The sequence below is a fragment of the Pleurodeles waltl genome, chromosome 6 (assembly GCF_031143425.1).
Source record: "Pleurodeles waltl isolate 20211129_DDA chromosome 6, aPleWal1.hap1.20221129, whole genome shotgun sequence".
In the NCBI taxonomy this organism is placed as follows: domain Eukaryota; kingdom Metazoa; phylum Chordata; class Amphibia; order Caudata; family Salamandridae; genus Pleurodeles; species Pleurodeles waltl.
In genome coordinates, this window is record NC_090445.1 from 1018861340 (window position 1) to 1018884488 (window position 23149).

The window sequence follows — 23149 nt, forward strand, 5'->3', positions numbered from 1 at the left end:
ACTCTGGGAAACCCAGCAGTCTGACATTGTTGTGCCGGGACCTCCCCTCTTCGTCCTCCAGCCGTCCGACCATGGAACTGGCCTGCACCATTTGTTTCCGCAGGACCCCCACCTCCGTTTGCAGCTCCACAATAGAGCCCTCCGTCACCTTGACCTTATCAGACACCTTACTAAGGTCTGCCCGGAGTAGGCTAACTTCCACTGCCACGGTTTCTATCTTACCCTCCAGAGCTACCCTAGAGCCCTGAATGGCTCCTCAGAATTCGCCAGTACCCTCAAACCATCTCCGTTCCCCTCAAATCTGTCCGGACGCTGTGGCAAGGGCACTGGGGTAGTATATTGCTCCATGGTGCTACCCTGTGATGCGTCTGTCCGCCTATGCTGCCCCATCTCACTGCGTACCGGGACCAGGGCTATGACCCAGACTCAGCAGTGGCAGGGAAACAGCAATAGGGTCCGGAGTGCAAATAACTACACATTTAAATTAGTTCTCACAAGTTATAAATAATCTTTGTAATTAAATAATTTGCTTTTCATATATGACATGAATTGTAAGGTGCGCAACAGGTTTATTAATGTATTAATGTGCATTAAGGCTGCCTTAACTTGACTAGTTTTTGTTCCTTCTGAAATTAATTATTTCCCTAGGCAGCTAATGTAATGTTGAATATTCTATTGTATTACAAGAAAAGAGTATGTTTCAAGTTTAATGTATCAGTATTTGTTCTAGCTGTCAAGCTGAACATGAAATTCACAGATCTCATGTGAAAGAATATTTGTTTAGTTTATTGTGTGTCCTGAGAAAGGAACTGTAAGTAACAAATCATTAGGAAATGTCATATTTCTGCAGAGTTACATGAAGTCATGGTGTGAGCAATGCACTTTTGCTGAGAAGATTCTTAAAAGTAGCAGAATTTGGTGGTGACATTTGCAGTGACTGGATGCTTAAACTGACGCACAGAATGTGCCCACCTGGAGAACCAATGAATGAAATGTATGTATTTTGATTATGCAAAAACTTTGAAGCTGGAATCAGTCCATCGCCAGCTCTTCTTAGAATCTTATCATATTCAATCTATTCTTAACTTAAAACAGTTTAAGTTTGCTGTCCCATTCTCTTCTCTTAGTTCCCTGATGAGTTTTCTTATCATAGTCTTAACTGCCCTTTTCTATATGTGTCCAAAAAGGGGCAGAGAGGACCCCCCCCTGTAACCTATCCACCCAAGGGAACAGGGCACCATATCACAGTAATTAAAAGAAATAACTCCCTGGGGGAATTATCATGCTATCCACCATTCAATTCTCTTCTCATAAATTCATTCACTCAAATGATCAATCTTAATAAAGGAATATCAAAATTTCATATTTAATAAATAATCCCATATACAATAATAAACATTTAAAACAGACAATCATAAAAAAGCCAACAGGCCACACAGGGGACCTCTGTACAATCCCTGGCCAAACAAAATTGGGTGACCACACAAAAGACACCCTGCCTGGTTTTTTTGCTGTGCCAAATCAGGTATACAGTGGCCAATTGATTCATGCAACCAGTATCTCATCTATTCTTGGCCAGTTCCAATTAGTCTAGCAATTCAACTTGCGTCGACGAGTTTTGGTGGTTTTTCACAGTCCTTTTTACCACCTTCCTCAGGACTCAGTAATAATAAGGCAACTAAATCTGAACTGCTGATCTGTCCTATGTGCAGCTCGTGTTCTGCACCATCCTGAATCTGCTATCAACTGACGTTGGAAGAAAGTGACCATTCATTGGAATCATCCTGTATGCTGTCCCATAAGGAGAGGTATAACTAAATGTGGTTTCTTGTTTCTTTAGTGACTTTCACCAGAACATCTTTATAGTGAGTTGCTCTAGTTAGATGTTTTCCAAATTATTTTTGTCTTCCAACATTTTTTTTTGGGTCCGCATGTGTTAGCCCGTTCCCACACATACAAGTCCCAATTTTGGTCAGTACTAGGAATGGACCAGCTCTGAAACTGAAGGTTAAAATTTTATTTTGATGATTTACTGATGTCACCATCATCTGCTTTGAATGTTAATAAGCAAGCGCATATTGTATTGTTGCTCATCTATATTATTCGTTTGGGGTGTCTAACAGTATTGATGTTTAGCAGGCTATATCTTTGCAGATGTTTTGGTCAGCCTTTGGTTTTCATGTATGTTTATAACTTACGCACCATTTATGTGACAATGATTTTGGGATTGTAATAAAGCTTTGAAACTTTACTCGGTTTGGAGCTTGATTTAGTGTTCAAATCGTTATGGTGTTTAATATTGTTTATGCTATAGTGTCACTGATTTGTGATTGAATAATTCTGACTACTACACTCTTCACCAAGTCCAAAGATTCAGTCAACCTCAATAGGTGAGATTGGTGATGGTGTCTCACCTATTGAGGTGGTTGTTGAACCCGGAGCTGGGGGCCCAGCACTGCAGCAGTTTTGGTAGCAGAGCTATGGTTTTGTTTTGTGAGAAGAGTCAGAATTTGCCCACGTTGTGCGTTGTTCATGGTGTAGTGGAAGGGTTGGTGAAATCTCAGCGTTGTGTTATGGTATGTGCTTTGAGTAGGGATTGAGCTTGTAATGCTTTGGCAAATTGCGGTGAAGTGTGATGTACTCAGGGTTGTGTTACAAGTCTATGGTATGGGCTTTGAGTAGGGTTTTGTGCTTGTAATGCTTTGGCAAATCGAGGTGAAGTTTGATGTATGAGGGAAGAAGTAGGGAGTTTGCGTACTCCATGGTAATTGAGTAGTGAGTTGGTAAGAGAGTGGGGAGTTGGTGTACTCCAAGTGAATACTGCACTTTGTGCTCAAAAATTGCTCACATGGTTGTTGTTGTCAACAGGTTCTGCGAGGCCTAAGACTCCGGAGTATTGTACAAGTGCATGGAGACACTTGGTTAATTTATTATCTGCAGGAAAGGTGCTGGTCGATTGAGCGCTGTCGACACCGCCAACAGACTTCCCTTGAGCGTGAGAGTTATTAGTTGGCATTAGGTGAATCCTGAGTGGACATGGAGGATCCACACTAATCGGAGTGAGGTTTGCAGGTCAAATCTTACTTGCGTCTGTGAGAAAGGTACAGCTAGAAGAGTAGCTGTTTGTGCGAAAAACCACAGTCGAAAATTCCGTACAGCTTTTAAAGCTTTTAAGTCCAACCCATAGTGAGCAGACAGGTTTCGGTTTTTGTGCTTGCATGATTTGCATGTAGGTTTCCGTGAGAGGTATGTGAGACGGCTCTGACGTGAGTCGCAGCTGCTGTTTGAAGTGACGTCATTTGGTCTGCGCTGGGATAGGTCAGTTGGTGAGGAAAGCTCCGGACGGATTGGTGGACAAGACCGCACCGCTATAGGTTGAGTACAGCTCCTGAATATGATTGTGAGATTGAAAATTACTTCCTGGTTTTGTAGATTTTGTGTTTCTGAATTAAAGTTGCATAAAAATGAAGTTTTTCAAAGCTTTGAGGAGTGCGTTGAGAGGAAATATCTTTATTCCAGTTAGGGAGGGTGAGAAGTCTCCTCCTGAGGCAACTCCAGCATTTGAGGTAAAGGGTAAAGCAATGGTGCAAAATAACTGAGAAGGAAGGCATCTTAGCTTTTCCTAGTTATGAAACTTTTAATTTGAGAATTTTGGAGAATCTGAGGAGGGTGATGTATGAAACAAAGCCTCTTCCTAGACTTGCACACTTTGATGCACTTGCTATTTGGGAATTTGTTGCGAGACAAAAAGAGGCTCAGAAATCCGAAAGGAAAATAAGGAAAGCAGTGAAGACACGAGCAGAAGCTAGATGGGATGCAGAGCAGAGAATGTGGAGAGCAAATATATTACATGCAGTGCATCTATTTCCAGCAATTACTCAGGGAGGTTATGGAAGCCTAAAGCCAAAAAGAAATCTGAGGAAGATACAGAACAGGAATTGGGTGAATATAAGACAGTAGCAGATGTCAAGAGTGATTCAGATGATGAATTTATAACTCAGTTGTTGCAGAATTGCCTCCCATTGTATGATGCAGTTGAACCAGTAAACCTGAATGCAGTCCCAAGTGTTGTCACAGCTCCAGTTGCACAAAGCCAGGTTCACTTAGTTCCAAATGTGTCTACTGCTAATGTTGCACAGATGTCAGTGATTTATCTGACGGTCCCAAATGTTGATAAAGTTCAGAATGTTCCAGCTATGCCACAGCCAATTCAGAATGCAGGAATGAATCAGTCTGAGTCCACACTTAATGTACAGACACCTGCACAAGTCATGAACCAGAGACAGACAATGCCTATGCAATCCCCAGTAATGACACCACAGAATGTCACCCCAAATCAGTCAAGTCAAGCGTCTGGTACAGTGATAACTGGCCAAAGTGAAGAATTAATGTTCCTGCAAAGTCAGACGAATTGGACAGGACCAGAAGCATTAACAGTTCCTTTAACCATAGGTTCAGTAGTCCCATTGCATGTCTTGGGTAATAATGAGAGTGGTTCCCATATTTCAAATCCAGTATCAGAAATAAATTCACCTTTTGGAACTAATGCAAAAATGGAGAGACTTAGCACTGAGTTGCTGTCGACTAATTGATGTGACATGCCCCCCATGCTCTGTGGAATCGGCTGTGATGACTCAAGAGCAGGCTATGAGAGCCCCATGTAATGTACCACAGTTTGTGCCCTGAAACAATGGTATAACATTAGTTTACAAGGATTGAAAGCCCAATAATTGGCTGAATGGTTAGATGATTTGAGCAGAACTTTAGCTCCAGGAAACACGCCTCAGAGAGAAAAGACATTGAACATGGATAGATTAAAATTGGAATTAAAAGAGATGATTGAGGGAACACTTGAATTGGACAGAAAGATTCCTATAAGGAGTATGAATTGTGCTTCATGTGCAAGGACCTTACCCTTAGAGCAGGACATGTTTATGAAAAGGTAACTAATTTGGCTGAAAAATATGAAATCGAGATGAATAAAACCAAAAAGTTGAAAAAGAGCTACTGATTAGAAGATTCAAGAGAGATTGCAAACAAGCGATCCCCTGGAATGAAAATTAACATTGAGGAGTTGATTCAAAGTATTCAAACAGGGGGCCCGTTAAATAAATGGGAAGGCCAATGGGCATAGAAAAGATGTCGGATGAAAAAGATGACTGCCTCTTCAAATGATGTAAAAATGATGCCACTGAGAGAAATTCCAGAGGGGAATGCTGTTCATGTCCCTTGAAGTAGGAGTGACATATTGTAAGTTACAGATGATTACTCAAAGTTGAGGGAAAAACCAATGGAATGGTACCAGCAAACAGAGAGGTTTGTCAACCTTGCAAAGTGTTTGTAGGAAGTTCTGAACACTTTATTTGAGACTGTGATTCCAGCAGATTTGTGGGTCGAGTGTAAGAGGAGAACTGATTGGCCAACGCGTGAGCCACCGAGAGATGCAGTAACAGGTGCGCCATCTGAAGAGGTGATGAAAAACTATTATAAGGTGACTGAGTTTTTGAAAACTAGAGTTTCCCCTAAATATATTGATTAGCAGAGAATTGACAGGACATCTCAGGAAATGAAGGAGTCTATTCATGCTTATTATGAAAGACTGCTGAAAGTGTTCAGACAATACAGTGGCAGAGAGATTATTGAACCGAGAGATAAGGTTCATTTTGTGTTTAGGTATGTTCAAGGATTGAAGCCTGAAGTTAGTAATATGCTTAAGAATAATTTGATTTGCTGGCAAGGAAAGCCGATTTGCAATACGTAAAATACTGTAGTGATGAGATTGATTTGAAGCGGAAAAGGTTGAAGGAAAAGGCAATGATGATGCAGATTAAGTGTGCCCAAGCAACAGGTGCACAGGGATTGCAAGGAATGGCGATTGCAGGAGGAATGCATTGAACACAGCAGCAAGGTAATATGGTGCCTCAAAATGGAGATAGAGGTCGTGGAATTTGAGTAGACCCGAAAGCAAATGTGGTTGATGTTCAGAACATGAAGAAAATGCTTTCTTGTTATGCGTGCAGGAGTGTCCCTTTAATAAGGTAAATAATTTGGTGCAAGGTGGTGGTGTTGTACAAATGATTGACAGGAGTCAATTTCAAAACCAGAGAGTTCAAAGGCCCTAAAAGCATGAATGTTCCTACAGGAGCAGTCCAAACAGGTTCCCCAGCAAAAAGTAAAATTTCCTAAACCTCAAGTTCATGTCCCACAGTAAATGCAGATACCACAAGCTCCGATGGCACAGCAACTGGTGATGGTTCCTCAGCAGAACGTGAGCCAAAGAGTGAATGCAAATACAAATCAGTTAATCACAGAATACCCATTGATTGATTTGAGTCATGACGAGATGAATGAAGAATGCCTGAGTGAGAGTTTCGAAGAGGATGTATGTGTGCTGGCTGCCTCATTGGAGGTGGATCAGCATGGCCCTTTTGTGAATACGAGTGTAATGGGTAATGATGTTTCATTCCTGGCTGACACTGGAGCAACTCGTTTCACTGTTTGATCTGAAGAAGTCCCAAATGTGCCACTATTAGAAAGAACAGTTCTTGTTGTAGGAATGGAAAACCAGCACTTGGTGAACCTCATTTCAGAGCCAATTCCATTTAAAACAGGAACCTTTGAGGGTCTACACCAATTTGTGGTTTGTGATTCAAGTCCTGTGATTCTGTTAAGAAGTGACTTGCTATGCAAACTAACATGTTCCATTACTGGTACACATGAATGAATAGCAATTCAGACTAATAGTGATGATAAAACCGCCAGTCAAACTGATGTGATGCATCCTCTCACTACACTGTTTCCTGCCATGACAACTAAAGACTTCCAAGATTAATTAGAAGAGACAGTAATGTTGAGAGTTTGGGATCTCTCTGGAAAAGAGATTCAACTTATTCGAGGTGCTGATCCAGTCAAAGTGAGTAGTAAGCCCAATGCAGCTTTCCCCAGAACACCACTGTATCACGACTCCGGAAGTGGTTGAAGGAATTACCCCAGTAATTGCAGATTTTGTTGAGCAGGGAGTGTTAAAAGAAGTGATGGGCAGCCCATGTAATTCAACAATTATGGGATTGCGAAAGCCAAGATGGAAATATTGGATAGTTCAGGATTTGAGAAAAGTGAATGAAATTGTAGTATCCTGTTGTCCCGTAGTGCTAAATCCAGCAGTGATCTTATTTCAGATTCCATGTGAAGCAGAGTGGTTTTCAGGGATTGATTTGTCACCAGCATTTTCTCAGTGCCATTCCATGAAGACAGTCAGTTCTTATTTTCATTCCAATTTGGCAACCATGTGTATTCATTCTGTTGTACGCCACAGGAGTTTTCAGAATCACCATCCACTTCTAATCAGATCCAGAAAAAGAACTTAGAATCTTTGAACATGCCGTTTGAGTCTGCTTTAGTGCAGTACACGGATGATCTGATGGTTGAATCCAATACTCGAGAAGCTAGTAGACAAGATACCATAGCGTTATTGAATCAGTTGAGTGAAAAGGACACAAGGTTTTCACTGCTAAATTAAAGTATTGGCAGAAAGAAGTATGGTTTTGGGGTGCAAGGGAAGTGTGAGAGAGAGAGAGAGAGAGAGAGAGAGAGAGAGAGTTGCAGCAATTATGCAAATGAACCCTCTTCCCCTCCCCCCCAGCTACACAGAGAGATGTTAGAATGATTTTGGGCATGGTGAGCTATTGCTGCCAATGGATTCCGAATTTTTCAGTAATTTCGTTGCAGAAATTGACACACAAGGAAGTCACAGTTCCAGTCTCTTTCAATGAAGAGAGCATGAAAGCTTTCCCCGAGTTGAAAGAGTTTGTGCAGAGCTCCAGCTTTGGGAATGCCTGATTATACAAAAGTCTTGGCACAGTTTTGTTATGAACGCAATGGTTGTGCTCTTTCTATTTTGACGCAATCGCATGGAGGAACAAACAGGCCAGTGGCATATTTTTCCACCACATTGGATCCTGTCTCTGCTGCTTTGCGCAGCTGTCTGAAAGCTGTGGCTTCTGCTGGTGTGAGTATTAGTCAATACAAAAGTCTTGTGATGGGACACCCTTTAACTGTTTATGTCCTACACTCAGTCGAAGTACTTGTAACACGGTTGAAGACCCAATATTTGACTAATGCCCGTTATGAGTTATTGATCCTTGGATCTGCTAATATAACAGTCAAGAGGTGTGCGGTCTTAAATCCCGCCGCCTGTAAATGTTGATGAGTCAATTGATGTTCATGAAATGGAACAGAACTACCTCAATGTCACTGAACTGCACACTAAACCCAGACCGGATATTCCAGATTCTCCTTTAGAATAAAATGACCAAGATGTTTTTGTTGATGGCTTTTGTTTAAGAGACAGTGAAGTTACTCAGAGCATATTATGCAGTTTACAAACTCTCAAGAGTTTTTGAAGCCTTAAGGCTTCAGGGAGTCATTTCTGCCCAAGTAGCCAAATTGGTTGCTCTCCCAAGAGCATGCTGCATATCTGAGCAGCTCAAAGTGACAATATTTACAGATGGTCAATAAGGATTTGGTGTTGTTCATGATTTCGGGCAGTTATGGCATTAGCAAGGTTTCATGACCTCGTCTGGATCACCCATTTGAAATGGTGAAATAATTCATGATTTATTAAATGCTTTAAAGTTACCTGAGAAGATTGCCGTTGTCAAGTGTGTGGCCCACCAGAGATCAAATGACTATGTAAAACTGGGCAATGCCTATGCTGACAAACTTGCCAGATATTGTGCACTGTATTGCGTCACCTTCTATGAAGCGTGGAGTAATTAAAGGGACACCAGTGAGACAAATCAAATTTTGTTGAGGTCAGTGGTTAACACCAGGTATGAAATTAATAGACTGCAGGAAGAAGCAACAGAGGAAAAACACTGTAGTTGGGCAAAAGCAGGATGTGGTCAAAAAGAATAAGTTACTTACCTTCGGTAACGCTTTTTCTGGTGGATACAGTAACTACCTGTGGATTCCTCACTGAAGAATTCTCCCCTCGCGCCAGCCTTCGACGGAAATTTCTTCTAGCTCTGCACGTCGACGATGACGTCACAATCGCCCGACTCCACGCGACGCCACATGACGTCATCTAGGCAATAAGAAGCTAACGTTGACGTGCAGACGTCAGTTATCACCATTTTCTTTTTTTACGTGCCATAGAGGCGAACAGGTTAAACCTTAAGAGCACACACTAATCCAGAATAGACGAAAATAAAACATTTAATATAATAAAATATATATCACAGTTATGAATTCTCAATTCGAGATATAAATAAATAAATATATATATATTTAAAATTTCAGTCCAAAATGTCCTTTTCACTATCTTAGATTGCAAAGGAAAAGTATATACAATGAATACAACATGTGAAAGCTATATACATATATATACAAGTCCAAGGATGCGCACCCAAAGAGATCCTGGTTTGACCAGTCAGGCAACGGGGAGGTGGGTGGGACCGTGAGGAAACTGTATCCACCAGAAAAAGCGTTACCGAAGGTAAGTAACTTATTCTTCTGATGGATACACCTACCTGTGGATTCCTCACCAAAAGAATAGAGTCCCCAAGCAGTATAACCTCCAGTAGTGGGTGCCCGAATGGTCAAACCAAGAAATCTTGCAGCACCGAGCGAGCAAAATGGCCATCCCTCCTGACCTCAGAGTCCAAACAGTAATGCTTGGCAAAAGTATGGAGGGATGCCCAGGTCGCTGCCCTGCAGATGTCAGCCACAGGAACACCTCTAGCCAAAGCCGATGAAGCTGCTTTGGCCCTGGTGGAATGGGCACGAAGCCCCACAGGTGGATCTCTCTTCGCCAAAGAATAGCAGATCTTAATACATAGAATGACCCACCTGGACAGCGTTCTCTTGTGGACCGCTCTACCTTTCCTCTTCCCCACGTGTCCAACGAAGAGCTGTTCATCCTGTCTGAACTCTTTCGTCCTGGCGACATAGAAGCTCAGTGCTCTTCGCGGATCCAGCCGGTGGAGCCTCTCTTCCTCCTTGGATGGGTGAGGTGGAGGGTAAAAGGAAGAGAGGGTAATTGACTGCCCCAGGTGAAAGGGTGTAACAACCTTTGGTAGGAAAGCCGCCTTGGTCCTCAACACCACTTTGTCCTTGAAGAAGGAAAGGAATGGGATTTCTACAGTTAGAGCCTGAAGCTCACCAACCCTTCTGGCAGATGTTATGGCCACCAGGAAAACAGTTTTAAATACTAGAAACCGTAGAGAACAAGAGTGCATGGGTTCAAACGGGGCCCCCATAAGAAAAGTTAAAACCAAGTTAAGGTCCCACTGAGGCATAACGAATGGCGTGGGCGGATACTTATTAGTGAGTCCCTTTAGAAACTTTAAAACAATTGGTGATTTAAAGAAGGATGGTTGATCAGGAAGGCACAGAAAAGCAGATAGTGCAGACAGATAACCCTTAACAGTGGCAACTGAAAAACCTTTCTGTGCCAAATAGAGCGCAAATGACAAAATGTCAGATAAACCAGCTCTTAAAGGATCTAAACTATTCTCTCCACACCAGCTTGTAAACTTAGCCCAACGATTCGCATAGATTGACTTGGTGGAGTGTCGCCTGGCCGATAGAATAACTTCCACCACATCTGGATGGAGAGAAAAGGAACTCAGATTGCCCCGTTCAATCTCCAGGCATGAAGATGCAGGCTCTGGAGGTGGGGGTGTAGAATCTGCCCCTGCGACTGCGAGAGGAGGTCCACCCTGCAAGGGAGATGGAGCGGAGGGCACTGAGAGAGTTGGAGTAGGTCCGAATACCACACCCTTCTCGGCCAATCCGGAGCTATTAAGATGACTTGAGCTCGGTCCTGGCGGATTTTCCTGAGATCTCGAGGAATCAAGGGTATGGGGGGAAACACGTAAAGCAACTGACCCTTCCAGGACATCTGAAACGCGTCCCCCAGAGCTCCTTGCACCGGATACTGGAGGCTGCAAAACAGCGGGCATTGCACATTCTCTCGAGTTGCAAACAGATCTATTTGTGGATATCCCCACATCCGGAAGATATACAGAACTAGATCTGGATGAAGACGCCACTTGTGGTCGACCGAGATGCGTCGACTGAGAATGTCTGCACGCACATTCAGGACTCCGGCCAAATAATGTGCAATCAAGCAGATCTTGTGGTCCTGAAGCCAGGACCAGAGTCGAAGAGCTTCTCTGCAGAGAAGATACGACCCCAGTCCTCCCTGTTTGTTTATATACCACATTGCGGTTGTGTTGTCCGTTAGAACCTGGACTGACTGACCACGAATGGAAGGGAGGAAGGCCTTGAGTGCCAGCCGTACTGCCCACAATTCTAACAGATTGATGTATAATTTCTGTTCTACTGGAGACCAAAGGCCTTTGAGCTCCAGGTCCCCCCGATGAGCTCCCCACCCTAGAGTGGAAGCATCCGTTACCACTGAGGCCACTGGTGGGGGTAGCGAGAACGGCCTTCCTTGAGACAGGTTGTTGACCGCTGCCCACCATTGAAGATCCACTGCAGTGTCTCTGGAGATCTTTATCGAGTCCTCGAGATCCCCTTTGTGCTGAAACCACTGCCTGCGGACGCACCACTGGAGAGCCCTCATGTGCCAGTGTGCATGAGTGACCAACAGTATGCAAGAAGCAAACAGACCGAGCAGACGAAGGACTCATACTGCCCCTATGAACAGGAGGCATTGAGAGGGCTCCAGGTGAGACTTGGGTACATTGACTGAAAACCCCAGGTCGTACAACAATTGAGTCGTCGACTGGAGATGGCACCGCACGAGCTCTGGAGTACTGGCTTTAATCAACCAATCGTCCAGATAGGGAAACACAGCGATCCCTTTTCTTCTGAGCTCTGCCGCTACCACCGCCATCACCTTCGTGAAGACTCGAGGTGCTGAAGTAAGACCAAACGGAAGGACCGCAAACTGATAATGTTGTGATCCCACCACAAAACGGAGATACTTCCTGTGCGATCTGAGGATCGGAATATGAAAATACACGTCCTGCAAATCGACCAACACCATCCAGTCTCCTTCGTTCAACGCCAAAAGAACCTATGAGAGGGTCAGCATTTTGAACTTTTCCTGTTTGAGGAACCAATTCAAAATCCTCAAGTCCAAAATCGGTCTCAGTCGACCATCCTTTTTGGGAATCAGAAAGTATCTTGAATAGCACCTCTGACCCCTCTCTTGCTCAGGAACCAACTCTATTGCACCTTTTTGTAATAGGGATAATACCTCCTGCTGTAACAGGAGAAAATGGTCTTCCGAACAGAAGGATGGGCGGGGAGGGAGGGTGGGAGGAAATTCCCGAAAGGGAAGAGCGTACCCCCTCTTCACAATGTCGATGACCCAGGAGTCTGATGTTATGACCTCCCACATTGGAAGAAAAAGGGTAAGTCTCCCCCCTACTGGAGACGAATGGACAGGGAATGGTGGAAGACTACGGCTGCTTTCCTTGCTGCACCCCTCCCAAGGAAGAGGCGACATCCGACCCCCGCATTGGTTACAAGGTTTAAAGCCGGATTGTCTAGGCTGCGACATCGTACCCGTCAGTTGGTAACAGTAGCTCCCTGTGAGCCTCGAAGAAACAACCGTTATTCGGGCACGGAAAAAAAGGGAACTGACGTCTGCACGTCGACGTTGGCTTCTTATTGCCTAGATGACGTCATGTGGCGTCGCGTGGAGTCGGGCGATTGTGACGTCATCGTCGACGTGCAGAGCTAGAAGAAATTTCCGTCGAAGGCTGGCGCGAGGGGAGAATTCTTTTGGTGAGGAATCCACAGGTAGGTGTATCCATCAGAAAGAGCAAGATAATGTCGGGATTTCAAATGAAGGGAAAGTTGTGTTGCCAGATTATTTGTTGAACTCAATGGATAGATATTATCATGATCAAGTTAATCTTGGCAGATATGCAATGATTCACACTTTCAAACAGCTATTGTACAACCCCAAACTATAGCAATGCAAAGTTTTGTTGGCTACAAACAATTGTAACACAAGACTTGGGCAACACAGAGGGAGTAGGAGTTTAGTAGATAAAGTGGTATGTAATAGACATTGCCTGTTATAACTTAGTTTCAGCCCTCTTCTTTACGGTTATGCTTACCTGGTTATACAAATTGTACCGATTTATGTAGTTTTTATGAAAAACTAGCTTCAGATACTGCCCAACAGCATCCACATACACAGACTTCAACTCCCGAGCTTTGTATCCAGTCTTCTCATTGTCTGAAAGGGACACATACCTACGGTGAAAACAAATACAAAGGAATCAACATATAAACATTGTAAGGGTAGATGTTCTGCTTTAAGTCTGCAGCGATGGAAACTATATTTCATGAGTCATTACTTAACTGATAAGAAAGCTGCAATAAACCAGCTATCCCAAATTGGATCATAGAATAGCTCCAACTGTAGTTAGGGAAAAGCATTATCTATGGATTAGGATATAGTTTACTGTCAGAGTACTACTTAAACATGGCACTGAAAGCAAGATCTAAACTGAGTTAATGCAATAAATTAACCCTCGACCCACTCAGTTGGGTTTAAAATAAACTCACTTGTACTCTTGCTTCTCTTTCCCCCCGTACACCCCTGTTTCACGATTTTGGGTCTGAAAAGTCTTGTGGCCAAAGCCAGGTTAAACCCTCTGCTCTTCTGGAGGCAGTTGTGGACAGTTCAAGAATTGGTCCACTATGCATTAGCTTTACAAGACACTACTGAAACTGACCAATTTCATAAACAAACATGGCTATATCAAAATACCATTAAAAAAAAAAAAATCACTTAATTCTCTTGGGCTGATATCAATCAATCAATGAATCAATTTGTTTAGCGCGCTACTCACCCGGAAGGGTCTCTAGGCGCTAGGGAGGGTGGGGGTGAGGGGGGGTGCTACTGCTCAAAGGTCGAGGCACTTCCTGAAGGTCAGGAGGTCCTGGGTCTTATATAGGTTGGCAGGGAGGGAGAAGGATCTGCTGCCGGTTGTGGTACAGTGAATTTGGGGGACTGTTGCGAGGGAGAGGTTGGCGGAGCGGAGCTGGCGTGTCGGTTGTGGAAGTTGAGTCGATCGTTGAGGTAGGCCGGTTCGGTACCGTGGAGAGATTTGTGAGCGTGGATTAGGATTTAGAAGCCGATCCTTTTGTTGAAGGGTAGCTAGTGAAGGTCCCTGAGGTGGGCAGAGATGTGTTAGTGGCGAGGAAGTTTGAGGATGAGACGTGCTGAGGCGCTCTGGATGCGCTGGAGTTTTTTTCTGGAGCTTGGCAGTTGTTCCCGCGTAGAGAGCGTTGCTGTAGTCGACTGCTGCTAACGAGGGCATGGGTGAACATTCTTCTGGTTTACACGGGAATCCACCCGAAGGCCTTGCGAAGCATTCGAAGGGTGTTGAAACATGAGGACGAGATGGCGTTGACTTGCTGGGTCATGGAGAGTCTAGTATGAAGCCAAGGTTGCGTGCGTGGGTGGTGGGCGTTGGGGGCGATCCCAGGGTGGCCGGCCACCAGGAGTCGTCCCATGCTGATTTGTTGGGGCCGAAGATGATGATCTAGGTCTTATCTGAATTCAGCTTGAGGTGGCTTGCTGTCATCCAGCTGGCGATGGCGCGGAGTCCAGTGTGGAGGTTGTTCTTGGCGGTTGCGGGGTTCCTCATGAGGGAGAGGATGAGCTGAGTGTCGTCTGCGTAGGAGATGATGTTGAGGCCGTGGGATAGAACTCTTAGTGTTTCCTGGCGAAGATTGCACTGAAGTCCCTCTATTAGGAGACCGTAGGGGTGAACGACTCCAGGAAGGCTGTCTAATGACTTTTTTTACTTTAAGCCCGTCAGTATATACGAGTCATTTTGGGATCTGGTCATGTTCCTCTGGATCAGAAGCTATACTTCCAATTTTGTGTGGGTACCCTTCCACTGAGATCCTTTACAGTAAGGTTGGCTACTGGGTCCACGGATGTGTGCAGATGTGTGCACAGTTTGCTTTTGCTCAGCACAGAGTGTTTCTCATGACTTCTTTGTCTGCCCGACCTATGCCTATAGCTACCCACTATCCACAGGCGTTTGAGCATGCCCAAGCACAGTGTTACCTTATGTATTTTGAGGTCTAACCGCAGGCTTGCATGTTTTTTTCCTGTGGCCAAATTTCTGGGTGCTATGTGGAGACTTTGCAGAATGGTTCCTTATCGAATGTGATGCCATGCTGTTCATCTTATTTTTATTATTACATCCAGGTCTACTAAGATTTTATGTATTCGAAACGATCTTTTTATGCTAGAAGTTCAGTTTTAATTATTTATTATGTTTGTATGCTTTTATTGCCCTATCGGCCGATATAAAGATAATTTTAATTAATGCAATAAATTAATGTGGTAATTCAGCCATAAGTCTGGAAAGGCAGACTCAGCCTTAGTTTTCACATGGGAAAATGAGTAATGGTAACATTAAGTTTTTACAGTGCCTAGAAATATTAGAAAGGCAGTATCCAGCACTAAATAAAAACAAGTTATTATTATTAAGTTAAGGGCCTATCTTCCAGATTATCAGAGCCAGTTTACCACATCAACGTATATACAGCCGAAAGAAAAACCCAGCACACGTCAAAATAATAAACTAAGGATATACACTGTTCCAAAGTTCTTTAAATGAGGCTTTACTTCCCAAATAAGGTTGTCTCCTTCACGTAAACAGAGAAACAGTGCAATATACTTTTGTTAAATAGGTCAATTTGAAAAGCAGAAATGGTGTATAATCAACATGTTCCACCTACGTAGTGTCAAATCTTTATAGAAGAAATCTAAATTTGAAGAACCAATTACGGGAGACTTAATCCACAAATCCACTTTTAGCTGGTGCTTCAATCTGGGAATCAAATGTGAACTTACATGAGTTCCCAATGCAAAAGAGTAGTATGGTTCAGTGATGAGCCTCTGACATGCAAACAAATTGTACGAGCCATCACAAGCCAATACTTATTAAAAGGAAAGCTGTGCCTTTGCCTTATAGTTTTTTCACATTAAAGTTGCCCCACACAAGTGCTAGTAGTATCCACTCAACTGCCTTTGCTTACCCAAGTCTGCGAAACCTCTCAGACTGGTACGGTGCAAAATATTCGGGCAAGCTCTCTGCAATATAAAACTCGATCTTCGAAGAAATCATGTACTGGTGTGCCAGAAGCTGTAGTTTACGAATTCGACTTCTCTCTATCAGCTGCAGGACAATTTCTTGAGCGTACTGACAGAACCTGGAAGCAGGAAAAATAAATCAATGTTTTTCTCCTTCTTTTAATCTAATACTTCTTTTTAAAACAACAGCCATGCATTAATATGGACACCCTAAAACAGGTTCATGACAATGTCTAAAATGCTATTGCCATTTTTACTCAAACGTTGGCTCCTTAGACGTTTGTGATAAATACAATATAAACATATATTAACGTGTTTCTTTACTCATTTTAACCCACACATGAAGCCTTTAGAATTCTGTAAGGTTGCTCAACTAATATAACTAATTAACTAGAGATGGTCGATATTCGCCCGCAGCCCATTTCCTGTAGATTTCTCTCACGGACAGGACGCTTTAATGCCCATTTTGTTGGCTTAACAACTACATACTGAAGTATTATGTACAGATGAAGAGCTGCAACAGTCTGGTGCTTGCAGTCAACCAGGGTTGCAAAAACAGATCCAGTCAGCATGGGAAATGTACAAAGGCCTGTGATTGGGCAGATGCCTTTGATCAGAATAAAGGATAGGAATAGGAAATATGGGTCTATCCACAAGTAAATGTTACATCTTCTTTATTAAGACAGCCTGGGGTTTGTGAATGCTATTAACACTGGGACTGAAAGAGGGATACAAATATGCACCCATCCTTACACATTGTTCCCAAAGGCCAAGACACACTGAGATCCAAAAGCTGCACATGCGGGACCTGGAGAAAATGCAGCTCCCGTAGGTACACCTTCAACACTATCACATAATGGGACTAGGAATGTGGAAGATGGAGGTTAGGATTTATACATAGTCCAGGGCGCAGGAGAATGGCATGATACCAGATGTGAACAAACTCTGCCGCACCACACTAGGGTTGTGATCTTGGCATGGAAAGAAGCAACTAACTATTTGGGGTGGGCTGGGAAGCTCATAGACCTTGCCCTGCTGTGGCACAGTGATGCCCTCGCGGACGTGTGAGGGCTTCAGGGCTTTCAGAAATGGGAGATGATAGGCATAGAGCGCTTGGGAGATGTGTGGAGGGGATAGGCTTACACCAGCTTGGATACACGCAGAGAGGAATACGCGATGGCAGACACTAAATATTACCAGTACCTGCAATTGGGGCACGCCCTCAGGAGACATCTCAGGGAAGGGGACCAACTACCAGACGCCTCACCACTGAAAGATAAGGTCCTAGTGGAACCACTTCCCAGAAATGGAATCTTACTGAGTTACAGAAAGCTGATCAACAATTCCCCAGACCGATTGAGCAAGTTGAGAGAGGCATGGGAGACAGACCTGGGACACCTAGATGAAGATGAGTGGGGTGAGGTCTTGGCAGCCCCAGGAACATAGCCATTAGGGCCAGATTCCGGCTTGCCCAGCTGAAAATCCTGCAAAGAGCATTCTACTCTCGCACATTGTTACACAAAATCGGTAGGGCTGAGAACTCGCAGTGTCTGAGGGGCTGCAATGAAGAAGGCACATTCATACACACACTCTAGGGCTGCCCCCGATGCGGGACTACTGGACTAGTATAATCAGTGAAATGTCCCGAACCATAGCGCTGGTCGTACCTTTGGACCCTATGTGGCTAATCTTTGGAATATCAGGAGATCACTTCTGGCCCGAAATTTGGTTAAGACTGGCTTCTGGGGTAGCAAAACGCAATATCACAAGAGCATGGGGAGGGGGGAACTATCAGATTGGCAGCGTGGCCTTCACTGGTGCCAGAGGACTGAGGAGGTGATTTACAAAGACAAGGGCTGTCCTAGGAAATGGGAGAAGATTTGGGGAGCCTGGGCAACAGTGCAAACGGGCAGACTCGGGGAGGAACTTCAGGAGATCACAGAATGAGGGGACTGAGAGTGGGAGAAGAGCTCGACAGAAGAGGCCTTAAAAGCGCCATATTGGTCCAGAAGACATGTTCAGTGGTAATGTGCAATAACTGATAAACGCTTATGAACAAACTCACTATGCATTGATGTACCCAACACTGCAAACCATGTATTGCTTGTTTTTTCTTGTTTGAATCAAAAACAATAAAAATAATTTAAAAAAAAAAAAGGAATTTCGAGAACGGCATCTGGCAACTCCTATTATTGCTATGTATAAATATGATGTTATAGTATACTGCTAGAGCTTGGAGTGATATGACCCTGGGGTACAAACTGTGTGGTCTCCGCTCGGCCTCTATTCAAATTCTAGAGCATGTTTTATTTGTCTGCCCCTTACTCCATATTAATCACTGTCGCCTGTTGAAACCATTGCTTTGGAAATACGGGGCTCGCTCAACAAGAAGCACTGCAATCATTGTTTAAACAAGTGAATGAAATGATGGGTTTTGACATTTGACATTTTTAAAAGACAAAGACCTTTTAAATATGTAATGATCATGTATTTCATATAGTGTATAATGTTGAGTGCACTGCAGATCTAAATCTTGATAAACATTTGTCATTTGACTAGGAGTGAGGAGTGAAAGAGGTCCTCTCACCCCAGGCCCAGGGGTCACTTCTGTGGTTCGCTGCCTCAACCGGTACTCGAATGGGTGACCCTGTGTGTTGTCCATTCACTCTCATTCCTCTGGCAGAAAGCCTTGACGTTTTGTCACGAACAGGCTCCCGTGGTCTAGTTTAAAAGTAATTTATGTAATTAACCAGGGATGGGCGATATTTGTCAGGTGCCATGACCTGCATATTTTTGTCCAGGCCAGAACGTTTTAATGGCTATTTTGTGTGTTGGACAACTACAACTGATAAGCCTTTGCAACTCCCATTATCCTAGTATCCCTCTGCGTTGCAAAGCATCAGCTAAGGGGCGAACTGACAGTTCAGTAGATTTCAGCAAGCTGCTTATCACAGTGGCAAGTTTGCAAACTGGATGATTGGGGGTGGCAGTAAGGTCTCCCCAGGCTTTTCAGGCAACTGGTGCCTCATATGAAATGGTGGAAGAGGATTTGTAGATTATCTGAAGTGATAGCGCAAAAGAGCTTAGCCCAGGATGCAGAGGGGAATTCTGCCTGGGTGATAGCTTGCTCCCACACTGGTAGTAGGTTAAGAATACCTTAAACGGGGATGAATAAAGCCGGGTTTTACAGGTGTCTGTAGTGGGACAGTTGCTGTACACCTGATAGCCGGTGGCACAGTCACAAGGCAGCTAATGCAAGAGCAGTGTTGGGCCGGGTGACGGGAGTGCTCGTGAAAGAAATATTAAATTGTGGTCTAAGGAGAGTGGGTCTGGCCTGTCACATGGTCATAGGACTGCCAGGGAAGGGATGTCCGGGCTAGAGGCTACAATACAGTGTGTGGCATGACCGGACAGGCATGTTGAGACATTACAGTATGATAAGGATGGAGAGAGAAAGAGAGAGACAATATTTGTGTATGGAGTGGCGTGGGGGTTGCCGCTGGTATGCATTAGGCGAGAGCCTCCATAAAAGACTTGCTAGGTGGTAGCAACACAGAATCTCCTAGTGTGGTGATGCTAGCCAGAGGTAAGGGATGCTGGTTCTCAGGTATGAAGGTGGCAATCAGTTGCAGAAAGCAGTTGGACTGCGATCTACATATTCTGCACAAGAAGGAGTGATTTTTGCAACAATGAGGCTGTATGGTTGTGAAACAATCGTTCAAAGAGTGGGCGAAGGCAGTCAGAGGCTGGCAAAGATGCATTGCTGTGGTATAGTGATGGGTATACACCATCAGATGGGTGCTGGTGTTCCCATTTTATGAAAAGAAAGGAGGGCAGTATAGAATAGGGAAGTGGATCTGGGATAAGAAGCAGCGAGGAGCGTGCTTATGCAGTAAGTGAATTTAGTTTGGTCATAGGGGGTCCCAGTGAGGCAGACCTCCTTTGCTGTAGTAGCATGGGGGGAGGGGGAATTCATGCAATGCTGGCAGACTATATCAGAGTTGGTGTTCATCCACTGGTTACATTATTTGCACAGCTCCTTGACATCACATTGAAAGGAGGTATGACCCATATTAGACACCAAGAAGAGGAGACTGGAACCATGGGACAGTGAAGTCAGTAGTGTGAAGATCTTCACGGTAGTGGGCAATGATGGGCTGGAATAGGAGAAGCAAGACTATGATGGTAATTAGGGTAAGGAGTTGGAAGAACGAGAATTGGTGGAGGATCATGACTGTTTGGTAGCGTGAAGAAATTGAAGGGTCCACAATGTGTGGGTGAGGCACATTATCATCAGACTGGGAAAACAAAATTGATCAGAGGAAAGTGAATCTTCGAAACAAATTTCACATTTTTCAAAAGCATAATTTATTTATTGACTCTGCTGCAATTCAAAATGTTCACAAGAATTTACATCATTTACACTTGTATTCTTTAAAAAGTGGTACAAAAGGAAATCCTTGCCCTAGGTGAGTTATTCAAATTACAATTAAGAGAGGCAGTTTTTATCAATGAACACCCCAAAGTGCCTTTTTCCTCCCATTACTACCCTATAAGGAGAGGTCTTAAAATGTGAACCACAGTATTATCTCCTTCCACTGACTGTTTTGACATCAACTGAGAAGGGTCCAACCAAGATTTCTTCAAAATTCTGTCCTCCAGGGGTAAAAAACCTGGTTTAATTATTTTCTTAGGAGTGGAATAATCTCCTGTGAAGTAGTTGAAGGTATCGATGATAAAAAATGTTAAGTCATGGAAGTTTGATAGACAATAGTTTTGTCATGCAGATCTTTTGAACACGGAGACATATTCATTAATATAATCCAAATGTCTTCTAAAGGCACAACCAGCAGATTGGCAGCACCACCACCCCGGAAACAAATTAAAGGTACCAGGTTCGTCGCTGTGAGCCAGGTTCCAACCAACGATGAGAATTATGCTGATTAAAAATAATAATATAAAAAAAAATGTTTAACAATAATCTAAAAACATAAAACAGTTAAAAGGAAGATTCTGGGTCAAATTGTATCCAACAAGAGACCAAGTAGCAGGGTAGTCAGCAAACAGCAAGCTCCACTACAGGAACAAGCTACACCTACTGAACGCTGGCTGCCTCTGCAAACTATAGAGAGTCACCAGCAGCAAGTGCTCAACCGCCGGAAGGTGCAAGATATGGAATTGGATGGCCCCAGTGGCCGCCAACATTGACCTCTGTAAGCTATTTTACACTGCAGACAGACACTGCGGTACTCACAAAGTGGATACCACAGCAGCACACTCAGTATTGACTGCAGCCATGACCGGCTGCACCCACTGTGTCCGCTGTGGCTACAACTGCAGCTGCGGTCTGGTCCAGAAGGGTCCAAGTGACTCCCCTGAACTTTGTGGCTTTGTGGGCTTGGAGCAATTTGGGCTCCTACCCCTGCATATCTCTCTGGTTTCTCCTGTGTGTGTGTGTGTGTGTGTGTGACCTCCTTGCAACCTCCTCGCTCCATGCTCTTCCTCGTATGTCAGCACTGGAACCAGCTGGAAGAGTGTACACAGTTGGAGAAGTGGCAGAAAAGAAGATGGTGGGAACTCACTTTTTTTCAACATGCATATCAACCCTAACTGGAAGAGGAGAGTTTAAGTGTTGCAGAGCTACGGGAAAGGAGCAACTGCTGAATTGCCAAAGAAAAAAGCAGCAAAGGTGAAGCATATGGAACAAACACAAGAGTATTTCAGTTAATGCTCAGAGGGGAAGGAATGGTGGTCTGCAGGAAAGGTCGGTACAGCACAGAAAAGGAACATGCTTATGGATGTGTAGTTAGTTGAAGTGGTTAGTGCAGTAATCACAACTGGGGCTGATAAAGGCATTGAGGGTTAAAGGGGAGTGGAGCAGGAAAAGGCTAGCAATGGGGACAGAGCCTAGAAGGCCTTGGTAGTAGGCAAGGTGTAAGTATAAGAAAATAAAAGGGAGGGTCCTTCGATTAGGTCCGCAACATAGCTAACAGGAAAGAGTAATACAGTGAAGGGGATTCGAATGGTAAGAAGACACCGGTTTATATGGGTGTGAGGCTTGTATGATGCTATCCACAAAGGAAGAGAAATAGAAAGCGGCGTTTATAGAGGTGCTTAAGCTGCTACACAAAAAACTGCAAGCAAAGGATTAGTCAAAAGAAGTAAATTTGGAATTAGCAAGACATTTGATGCTTCTATTTCCTTGGGAAATGTGATACTCAGTACTGTATACTCTTAGGTGTTAAGCCGTTTTCTGCAATGAGCTTTCACATTCACTGGACACATGGCTGTGACAGTACTTGGATGATTTTTTGTTTGCTGCAGTTGAAGGAAGGCGGGGGAGAAATAATCAGGTAAGTGAAAGATTGACTTGAAGAGCTTTAAAGACCTGATTGGGGATTCAAGAATATGATCTGAGCCTAAGAAAACAGAAGAAAATGCATGTGTGTTCACTTTTGGGCAGTGAGCTGGATGGGATGAAGATAGAGGCTAGCATGCTGAAGTAGATGGTGGGGGGAGCTTGCTGTCAGGTCTGAAGAGGTAGTTCGTGTTAAAAAAATGGAACTGAGAAAAATACAGTTACTGCTTGGCCACTTGTATTTTGTATCTGGGTGATTAAGGCGGATGTTTTTGAAGTTGAAAAAGGCTTTGCTATGTTTAGTGCTGGGTTACCTCATTACAGGTTTACACTGAAGGCAGGGGTGAAAGCAGACCTGAAAGTGTGGGAGGCTTTTCTGACTGACTTTAATGGTGGTACCATGTATACTCTGCAGGTGAAAGAGGAGCGGCAGGTGCAGATGTTTTGTCAACTGGGGTTTTGGTCTGCCCTGGATTTCGGGTGATGTACAAAGCAGTGGCCAGAAGCTTGTCAGAGTCGTATAAAGGGCATTGCTTTTTGGAATACCCCCCCCCCCCCCCCGCTCCAGTAGTAGCATTTGTGCACAGTACCAAGTGACGTTTCACATGGACAGTCAAACATTTTTAGCATTGGTTAATGATTAAAGAGCCAAGAAGGAGAAAGTTTTGAGTTTCATGGAGGTGTTC

General features: G+C 43.9%; 1 protein-coding gene across 2 annotated transcripts in view; it reads right to left on the minus strand.

Moving 5' to 3' along the window:
* CEP104 (centrosomal protein 104) overlaps nucleotides 1-23149 on the minus strand; it is a 503971-nt gene that overhangs the window by 391590 nt on the left and 89232 nt on the right. For both annotated transcript variants that reach the window (XM_069239963.1, XM_069239962.1), the window contains exons 3-4: nucleotides 16051-16224; nucleotides 13101-13239 (exon numbers count right to left, since the gene is read on the minus strand). In XM_069239963.1, the coding sequence (XP_069096064.1) occupies nucleotides 13101-13239; nucleotides 16051-16224 (313 nt within the window). The remainder of the gene's footprint in view (nucleotides 1-13100; nucleotides 13240-16050; nucleotides 16225-23149) is intronic.